The sequence below is a fragment of the Hippopotamus amphibius genome, chromosome 13, assembly GCF_030028045.1.
Source record: "Hippopotamus amphibius kiboko isolate mHipAmp2 chromosome 13, mHipAmp2.hap2, whole genome shotgun sequence".
Taxonomy (NCBI): Eukaryota; Metazoa; Chordata; class Mammalia; order Artiodactyla; family Hippopotamidae; genus Hippopotamus; species Hippopotamus amphibius.
In genome coordinates, this window is record NC_080198.1 from 46995270 (window position 1) to 47005577 (window position 10308).

The following is a 10308-nucleotide window of genomic DNA, read 5'->3' on the forward strand; positions in this document are numbered from 1 at the left end:
CCCGAGACCCTCACCCAGAACAGGGTATTGGGGGTGGGGCTCCGGGGAGGAGAAAGATTTTGGAAGGAGGGAGGCCTGTCCCGGATGCTTCTGGGATTGGGCTGGGCAGTGGGTGGCTGGCTCTGGGCCGGCTCGTGGGGCGCTGCCTCCGTCAGCAAGGCTGGCCGTGCTCACGGGTCCGGCTGTTTCCGGGGGGGTGTGTGGGCAGCTCCCTGCTGTCGCTGGTCTGGCTTCGGAGACACATCAGAGGTATGTGCTTGCTGCTCCAAAGGCTACCCCTGGGCTGGAAGTACCTCCCGAGGCCTCCGGATCCTTTTCTGAGGGCACTGCGTTCAGAGAGCTGGAGGAAGCAGAGGCCCGTCACTGGCTGTCCAGGAACGGATCCCACCTTACTGTCCCTCGCCACCCCCTCCCCAAAGCAGGGGAATCACGAGGGTGCCATACGGGCTTCTACGCAACAGTGGACAAAGGCTGAAGTAGAGGCCCTTCTGCGATGGGGCCACTGCTATGAGGTCCTGGGCTTCGGAAAGAGCAAGCGCCTCACCGTGGGCAGGACTCGTGCTGCAGGTCGTCCACGGTGTCCTTCAGGGTCTGGCCACGTGTCTCTGGCAGCAGGGCGCAGAGTAAGCCCGCCCCGATGGGGAGGCTGCCGTAGATGAGCATGGGGGGGGCTGCGTGGTACTTGCCCAGCAGGATCACGAGCGGCGTGAGGATGCCCCCAATCCTCGAGAAGAGGCCCACCAGCCCCAGGCCCGTCTGCCTGCGCAAAGGCCAGCGCAAGCTGAGCAGACCTGGCCCCCCCGGGCCACAGCTCCACCCAGCTCACTTTCTTGGGAGAGCCCTGACGTCTCATCAGGTCTCCACAGGCCCTGCAGAGTCTCCAGGCTCATGCAGTCCAGCAGCCTTCCTGCCACCGCCTCCTGCACTTCTCCTAGTCCTACTGTGTGGCCTGCTTTTCGCACTGCCAGGCCTCTCTGCCTGCCTGCTGTACTCCTGCTCACCTATCAAGTCTCAGATCAAAGGCGGCACCTCCTGACCACCTCCCACCCCCACCGGAGTCTTCCTTCTAGCCATTCATCAAACTTGGACTTACTCCATGCTCCAATCCTGACAAGGCCAGGGGGTGGCCCCTCCTGTATCTGCCCTTCACTGCCCTCCTCTGCTTTCCATTGACCCCATTCAGCCCTGGACCGCATCCAGCACTGCTGCCCCAGAGACAGCTCTGTAAGCTCTTTGGGGAACAGCAGTAAGGGCAGAGGAAGGATAGCCAAACGCAGGGTCTCAGCAGCAGAGAAGCAGGAGTAGTACCTGCAGTCTTTACCTGATGACGGTGGGGAAGAGCTCAGCAGAGTACGTGTAGGAGATGGTAAATCTGGCCGCTGTGGCAAACTTCCCCACCAGAGCCAGCACAGTGACCACCACTGGCAGATCTGGGAGAGGCTGCTGGTCAGCTACATGGAGGGTAGCCATCCCCATCACCTGGGCCCTGCCCCTGCCCTGTCCTCCCAAACTCCTCACCCCTTTTGCACCCAAACCCCAGAGAAGCCCTCACTGAAACAATGGGCCTTGACAGCAGGTTGGGGGGGAGGGGGAGCCAGCCCTGGTACCTGCTGGGACAAAGAGGATGGTGATACACATGACGCCACCCAGAACCAGAGTCCCCAGCTGGCTCCATCTGCAGCCCAACCACTCCATCGTGAAGATGCTGCAGTAGCGGGCAGGTACCTCAACCGCTCCAAAGATTAGCTGTGTCACGTAGATATCCAGCCCAAAGCCCCCCACCTGGAGGCCCAGGCCAAAGTACACCACGCTGTCCACAAACCTACAGAGAGTTCAAGAGTCCCTGTCACTGCTGGGTAACGAGACACCATCACGCTCAGAAGGAGAGATTGCCTTGGCCAGAAGTCACAGCAGGAGACAGGAGCACAGCCAGCAAGAGACCCAGTGGTGCCCAGACAGCCACCGTCCCCAGAGACGTGGCAGCCCTTTAGTTTGGTCTGTGGGCCCTGGTCCACTCACCAGACATAGAAGAGAATCAGGGTGACCTTCCGGAGCTGGGGGTGTCGGAACAGATCCGGGGCATTTCCCATGGGGCCGGTCTTCTCTGGGACCAGCTAGCAGGGGGGTGCAGAGTGAGGGGCCAGGTGGGCCACGCTGTGTGGTTAGATCAGGGCAGGGCTGTCCCAGCTGCTGCAAGTACCTGGCTCAGGAGCTCGGGGGAGAGTTCTCGCCTGTTGACCAAGGCCACCTTCTGGATCAGTTGTTTAGCCTCCTCTACCCTCCCCCGGGTCAGAAGCCACCATGCAGATTCAGGCAGCGCCCGGTAGGTTGGAAATGGCTGTGACCTCGGGGCCTGGACCTGGGCCTCCCTGCTCCCCCAGGAGCTTACCCGCTGTACCAGTGCACACCGACCCCAGAGGCCTTGCAGGTTTGCTCTCCCAGACACCTCTCTGGACGCATAGTCAACCAAGGGGTGGCTTGCCTGGGAAGTATCTCCTCACCAGAAGTAGAAGAAGAGTAGAAAGACAGGTGCAGTGCCAGCAATCTGGAAGTCTCCAGTTCCGGACTCCACAGGCAAGTCCTGAGAGGGCCATCTGCCCCACAGAAAAGGCGCAGTGGGCCAAGACCACCACCCGAGTCCCCCATGAGGGCCCCACCCACTCTGCAACTGTGAGAACACAGAGACTGAGGCTGGGCCAGACCCTGCCCTCTCACTCCCTGCCAACGCTAGACGCCACCGGGTCAGAGGCTGTGGTCCTGGCCCAATCAGGGAGTGACGGTGCCATCACGTCAGGTGTGGGCAGTTGACTGGGCTCCACAGGTAGTGTGGGAGCATGGCCACCCAGACCCCCAGGCCTCGCTCCGCGGCTGACGGCTTCAGGGCCCGGATACTCACATAGGGTAATGTTGCTCAAGGCATATCCAGCGACGGCCGTGGCCACAGCAAAGTTCAGGGCCATGCAGAGCTCAAAGCTGGGGACAAAGGCTGTGCCCACGCCGAGGATGGCCAAGAGTAGCAGCTGCACCGGGACGGCGGCCTTTCGCCCAATCCTGGGGTGAGACAGGCGCAGGTTGAGGAGGGAGTCTGTCTGAGGGGAAGGAGGAAGGGAGACCCAGCCCCCAGCCCTGCCCTGGGTGCTCTGTTTGTGGGACAGCGCAGGGCCCCAGCTGGGAGCCATGGCGGGGGGACAGGGCCTTAGCCGGAGACCGGTGAGCAGGGCACGGAGCAGGGACTAGACCCTGGGCCAGGAGCCCAAGAGCATGCTGGGTTTAGGGAGCCGGTCAAGCTCCTCACCAGCCACAGAGGGGTCCGAAGATGAGCGTCCCGATGAGAAGCGCAGCCACGTACACTGACTGGGAGGTCTCCTTCAGATGCTTCCGGCCACACGCCAGGCTAAACTGAGGCAGACTCGTGCAGCTGTGAGCCTCGGGGCAGCTAGGGCTAGTCCTCTGTCAGCTAGCCCACCCACTACAGATCTCTCAGGACAGAGAGGGGCAGGCGCGGCGTCTCAGGGCAGCAGTGTGACGTGCACTGAGGCACCCCAGGGCAGCAGCATGGACTCAGGGTGCAGACGCGGTACTGAGAGGTGTCAAGGGAAATACTGCAACACTCAACATCTGCTTCATATCAAACTACCAACTCCAGATGGTTCATGCAATTAAAAAAAAATGTTTATTTATTTATTCGGTTGTCCTAGGTCTTAGTGGTGGCAGGCAGGCTTCTTAGTTGCGGCTCACCAGCTCCTTAGTTGTGGCACGTGAAATCTTAGTTGCGGCATGCATGTGGGATCTAGTTCCCTGACCAGGGATCGAACCTGGGCCCCCTGCATTGGGAGTGTGGAGTCTTATCCACTGTGCCACCAGGGGAGTTCCCACACAATTCTTTTCAGTGACATCATATCTCTGTGAAGTTGTGTTTTTGGCAGTTACTGAAAAAAAGCAAGCACCATGTGAAACTCAATGTACAACAGAAAATGAGGGTGGTGGGGTTCAAGGATTGAGACATTGTGCGGTTCCCAGTACATCCTATCAGGAAGTAACTGCACTTACTTTAGGATGAAATAAAAATGTTTTCTTTCGATTTGTGCGTATTATTTTTTTTAGAGTTGTGTGTATCTTTTATTCTTTAAGTGTAATGTCTTGCTTTATAGTGTGTTACATGAAGAACACTGAAAATAGATGGATTTTAAAGTATTGATTCAAGTGTACTATGTGGAACAAAACACAGTATAAAAAAGCAGCCTCCTCAGATGCTTCCAGTTTTATAGCCTAAGACTGTAGAAGTTCTTTTTGACATAGTGTTTTAAAAGTTTTGAGGAAGTGTGCATTATTTTTTTTAAACAGCCACTAAGTTATTAGCACATAAATCCTCAAGATGTTTGGTTTGGGTTTTTTTTTATTGTCGCCGTCGTTGTTTTTGGCCACGCCACGCAGCAATGCGGGATCTTAGTTCCCTGGCCAGGGCTGAACCCGTGCCCCCTGCAGTGGAGGCGCGGAGTCTTAACCACTGGACGGCCAGGGAAGTCCCCCTTCTAAAGTTGTTTGGATCAAATTACTTAATACGTGAAACTTCTAGTTAATTTTTGGCCTGGAGATGCCATGTAAAATTCTTGACCCGCTAAGGATGTATAGTCTGGGAACCTCTGACAGTCATTAACTGCTTCTTCCTGACAAATGGGGCCTCTTCCGAACAACCATCATACCCCTGTGAGCTGCTTGGGCCTTTCCGACTTTTTCCAGCTGGCTGCAGACCCCCCTGAAATTCCCATCATTCACAGGCAATCAGAATCCTAAGAAGCCCTCACACACCCTTCGAGGAAAGGGACTAGGATGGAGGAACATGCGGGCCTGCACACGCACAGATGAGGACACACACACACACACACACACGATGGGGGGGTGGAAAACCCACCTGGAGACTCACAGAGAGAACCTGACAGACAGACTGGGAAACCAAGTGATGAAAACATGGGTGTCCATACCAGTCTGTACCCATGTCTACTGCGTGTGCACATACAGTAAGTGCCGGTGACTCACACTCCCCACCCCTGTCTGCAGGCCCCTCAGAGTGTTCTGTGCCCCTCTGCACACAGCTCAACTCCATGCAAATGTTTGTGGGGGAGATCATGACACATGAGCTGTCCTCCAGAGCTCACAGAGATAGCTTTGCAACAATATTAATGCTTCTTTGAGTGCTTCCTCTGGGTTGGGTACCTCGCCAAATGTTTTACATGCATTACCTCATATAATCAAAAAAATATATTTACTTATTTTATTTTGGCTGCACCAGGTCTTAGTTGCAGCACGCGGCCTTCTTAGCTGTGGTGTGCAGACTCTTAGTTGCAGCACACAGTCTTCTTAGTTGTGGCATGTGGACTCTTAGTTGAAGCATGCAGCCTTCTTAGCTGTGGTGTGCGGACTCAGTTGCAGCATGCGGCCTCCTTAGTTGTGGCATGCGGACTCTTAATTGAAGCACGTATGCAGGATCTAATTCCCTGACCAGGGATCGAACCCAGGCCCCCTGCATTGGGACTGCGGAGTCTTACCCACTGGACCACCAGGGAAGTCCCATCTCATGTAATTCTGACAATGATCCTTGACTTATTATTATAATTCCCCTAAGGGAGAAGAGATGAAGCAGCTAGTCCTGGCAGTGACTGAAACTGGAGGGCAGGGAGTGAACCTGAGGGAAAGCTGAGGTAATATTTCCTGAGTGAAGGAGGAAGTGACTGAATGAAGGAAGGAACTAATACCTTTGCTCGGCTAAGTAGTCAATCTCCATTAGTTAACCTTCAGCAAAAAATTAACCAACTCAGGAGATAGCATTTTGCTCCCACTCCTGTCCTGAAGGACAACTGTTAATTTTATAACAACTTTAAATATGTATTAAATGATGAACAGATTGCCCCTGAGAATGAAGTGCAGCATGACCAGGGACCTGAACTTGTTGTTCCACCCCGTTCTATCCTGTCTGCATTTTGTCTAGCCACTACAGACTGCCTTTGTAGTTAAACACGATTTAAATAATAAAGGCCTGCCATTGTCAGCCTCCAGAGCCAGAACTGAGTCATTCTGTGTAACTTTGAATCTGTTAGCTGATCTGCTGGTGTCTCGGTTCCCCAGGTACAAAATGGGGATGAAACAGATTCCACAGTATTGCCAGATAGGATTAAAGGAATGAACACATACACCATGCTTCGCACCGTGGCTGTGCTAAGCCAGCACACAGCTGGTGGCGCAGGCATCTCAGACACACGGTGCTGTCACGCTCTGAAGGCATGAGTGCCGAGCCACGGGACTCCTCCAAGACTGCCACCCCTGCTCAGTAGACACCATTCACTGCCTCCCTGTGGTTGAGAGAGCCCCTATCTTATCAAATCCTCCCGCTAACCCAGTGAAGGTTTATCATTCCCTCTGTTCTGCAGCCGAGACAGAGGCCTGGGGAGGTGCCAAGACCTACCCAAGTTCACCTGCTGGTGTCCTGTTGCAGACGGAACAGAGACGAAGAGGGCTCCAACAGGGGACACCCGTCGTTAACCTTCCCAGCCCTAGTGCCTACAGAGGATGGTTCTGTCTAGGGCCTGCCACGGTGGCCCACAGAATCCCACTCCCATTTCTTAGAGCACAACCTGTCACACCGCCCCCCTCCTGCTGCAAAGCCACCAATGGCTCCCTTCAGGCTCTAGGAGAAAGCCCCACTTCCTCAGCACTGAGCCTGAGTTGGCGCTTGCCTTTTCCCAACCCCTTATGTACGTCAGAATCGCTCACAGAAGCCAGGCATGTTCATGCTCCAGACCCTAGAAATGGCTATTCTCTCTGTTCCCCTCCCATCCCTTCCCTCTGCGGTCCCAGGACAGATCACGCAGTTGTTGTTCTTCACTGATGGTCTAGTTACCTCCCTATTCAGAGGTGTGTGTGGACAGGGCTGGGAGGCATTTTCTCTTTTACCAAGGATGGCCACCGGGGAAATGCTGGGTAGGTAGGTTAAGAAGGAGAAATGCACTCTTCTGTCCTTCATGAGAATGCAGCCTTTAAGGAAATGTATTCTTTCCTTCTCAAATTCGGATAGTTTGTATTTCATTTTGCATATGAAGTTGCTGGTTATAATAAGGAAACTTGGGATGTCAGCTCAGAGGAGTCCTCAGTCAGTGTAGCAGAACCCCTGTTCGTAGACTGGAAATCAGAGCAGACACCTCACACAAGGTAGCCCCAGAGTTAGGGGCTGTCTTGTGGTTCAGGGCACCAAGCACCAAACGCATACATTCCCTTGGGAGCCACAGTCATTTGGAGGGTGGGTCCTTGGGAGCGTGTCAGGGCAAGGCCAGAGGGCCAAGGGCCAACCCCAGGGTCAGCAAAGACTAAATTAGTGACTGAGGATAAAGAAAGAGGCCCCCAATCCTTGAGAATGTCCCATTCACTCCTACAACCTGCCCAGCCCGACCCCAGGCACACCAGGTTCCTGCTGCTTCCCAGACACACCACCTACTTCCTGTTGCCAGGCCTTTCTCTTGCTATTCTCTGCCTACCAAGGCCTTCCCTTCTTTTCCATCAAACTTCTTCTGGTCCCTGAGGGCCCAGCTCACATATCAACTCCTTCTGGGAGTTGCCTGCCCATTCCCTCTCCAGGAAGAAGCAAATTCTAGCCTCAGAGCCCATCTAGCCCTTTGCCCCTCTACAAGGGGCCCAGATGTTCTCAGAGAAGGTGGATAGGGTGCCTCTGTTCTCTGTTCCTTGCATAGTTAATACTCAGGAGCTGTCGGTTGAATATAGTTGCATGAACAGTCCAGCAAAGGCTGTGAACAAGACCTAGAGTTGACTCCAAGCACTCTGGAAGTCTGCCTGGGCTGTAAGGATGGTGACATTTGATCAGATGGGCAGAGAGTTTATGAGCACATGTAGAGGTAGACACCTCCACAGTATCTAAGGACCGATGAAGACCAGACCTACCATGGGTGGGATACTGGGGAGATGATGGAGGGTCAGACCGGCCTAGGCTGGGCTAGATTCAGGGGCTAGCAGAGTTCAAAGGCGACCTACTCCCCCTGTGGGGTGGAATGAACGGGAGGGTCAGGAAGAAGGCAGGAGGACACACCCTCAGGCTGCCACGGTTCTGCAGGCAGGTATATGGTCACATATGAAAAAGTGAATGTTTAGTCTCTGGGTTCAAATTGCCCTCCACAGAGGTTCAGGATTTGCCGCCATTAGGGTGAGAGCTGCACAGATTCCCCAACCCCTGCCCCTCAGGCTTCTGGACTATCTGTGCTCGTTCCCATTCTTGCAGGGAACTGGGCAGCCGGTGCCCCAAATGCAGGAGTCTCAGCTCCACCATCAAGTCTTTATGTTGCCCTGGCCAGGTCGCCTCCCCATGCTGTGCTCAACCCTACTGTCTGGGAAGCAACCCTTCTTGCTCTGAGGTGGCTGGAGTGAGGACTTTTCTATTGATCCGCTTGGGTCCCTCCTAAGAGAATGGAGTCGGCAGGAGCAATTGCTCCGCTACGTGCAGGACAAATCCTAGAGTCCGGGGTATCCTCCAGCATCTCAGAGGCAGGCAGGCAGGAAGAGGTCCAGAGAGACAGGCTGAAGGGAGGAAGCCCAAGGCAAGCAAGCAGGAAGGCAGACGAGTGGACAGGGAAGGGGCAGCATCGGAGGGTTCGTTAGACGCGGAAGGCGGGTAAGCAGGCAGACGTGCGGAGGTAGACTGAAAGACAAGGGCAAATGGACAGACAGATGGGAATGTGGGAGAGAGAGAGAGAGAGGCATGAAGATAGGAGAACAGGGGAGACAGGAAGGAAGGCCACTGGGCAGAAAGGCAGAGGGACAGATAAACGCACAGGCAGCGATGAATGGACAGATGGACTGACACCCCAGACAAGGGCAATGGATGGAGAGGTAGCTGGGCCAACAGGCAGAGGACAGAGAGCAGAACAAGCGTCGTAACTGTCATTCAGGTGCGGGGCGCAGGGGCAGCCACAGAGGCAGACACACTGGAGACGGAGCGCAGAGGGTCAGGCAGAGGAGCTGACTGACTCAGAACATGTAGAGACAGACCAAAGGGCAGTCTTACCTCATCCTTTAGGGATGGGGGCCTGCCCTCAGGGTAGACCCAGCCCACCGCGCAAGGCTGTGTCTCGTTGAAGCTGTGGCTGAGGATGTCCTCCAGGCTGGCGCCGTCCGGGGGCGGCCGGAACGTGAGGCAGGGCTCGGGGCTGCCCGCAGCACCTGCAGGCACTCTCAGCACCAGCTGCTCAGCAGTGCTCAGGTTCAGGGTCTGGTTCTTGACCTAGGCCACTGAACAGTGGTGGGCCTCGTCCAGGACCGTGACGACCTGGGCGCACACGTAGAAGGCAGTCAGGAAGTTGGGGACACTCAGCAGTATCAGCAGCCGTACCTGGAAGCGACACAAGCTGCCAATTTCAGCCAGGATCTGGGCAAAGGGAGCCATGGTCACTGGTCACCACCTCCTTAGCTGGGGCCACCAGACAGCTCTGCAGCTCACTCTGGGGCACCAGCTCCTCTTAGCAGTGGTGGCAGCTGTGTTAATGTTTAATCCAGCCTTGCCTGGCTCCAGCTGTCACACCTCAGCTCCCTAGCTCTGGTCTAGGAGTGATAGAACATGATGGAAAAACAGTCCACTCTGACTTGGAGGATCTGAGGATGTTTTATGGACTGTGTGACACGTGCCACAAGAGGAACTTCTCAGGCCTAGCACACAGCAGTGCGCTTTAGCCAAATGTATGCATGGTATACAGCGACGACACCCCCTCTAACTGTAACATCCTCTTCCATTCACACCAGGGCAAACCCGTCCCATTATGATAGAATCCAAATTCTGAGAGTAATTTCAACACGACAGGGCAGTTACCACTATACTAGGCAGTGGGGCACAAGTCAATGGAGCAGCAAGGACCCAGCCTGCATGTTAACTCGGCCAACAGCCCAGTCTGGTCTTGCGACCCTGAGGTTATTTTCTTCTGCAGGGTCTCTAGCTTGTGGTGGTATGCAACAGCAGCCGATCCAAGGGGAGCAGGAAGGCCAGGAGACCCTGCAAGGGCATAAAGGCCTTTCCTTCCAGCAGCAGAACTAAAAGGTGCATCTTGATCTCTATCTCATCAAGGAAGAAACCACTAACACCCCCGCGAGAGAAAAACAAATACAAGCTGCCCAAGAGTAACACCCTGAGCAACCTTGGTGAGCACAGAGGGACAAAGGACAAAGCCCCAGCCCCAGCTGTGGAAGCCCCTCCCCACTTGGGGTCATTCCTATAATCTTGCTGGAGTCGAGGTTGGGATGGGGCACAGCATGGGGGCT

At 55.0% G+C, this 10308-nt stretch overlaps 1 protein-coding gene across 1 annotated transcript; it reads right to left on the reverse strand.

Annotated features, from left to right (window-relative positions):
- Positions 1–243: 243 nt before the first annotated feature.
- Positions 244–9442, reverse strand: SLC22A13 (solute carrier family 22 member 13). Its single transcript, XM_057704614.1, is given in 11 exon segments — positions 244–340; positions 545–760; positions 1322–1430; positions 1608–1822; positions 2020–2114; positions 2201–2345; positions 2502–2549; positions 2551–2668; positions 2897–3051; positions 3296–3399; positions 9065–9442. Coding segments are annotated over 11 exon segments (1680 nt in total).
- Positions 9443–10308: the final 866 nt, after the last annotated feature.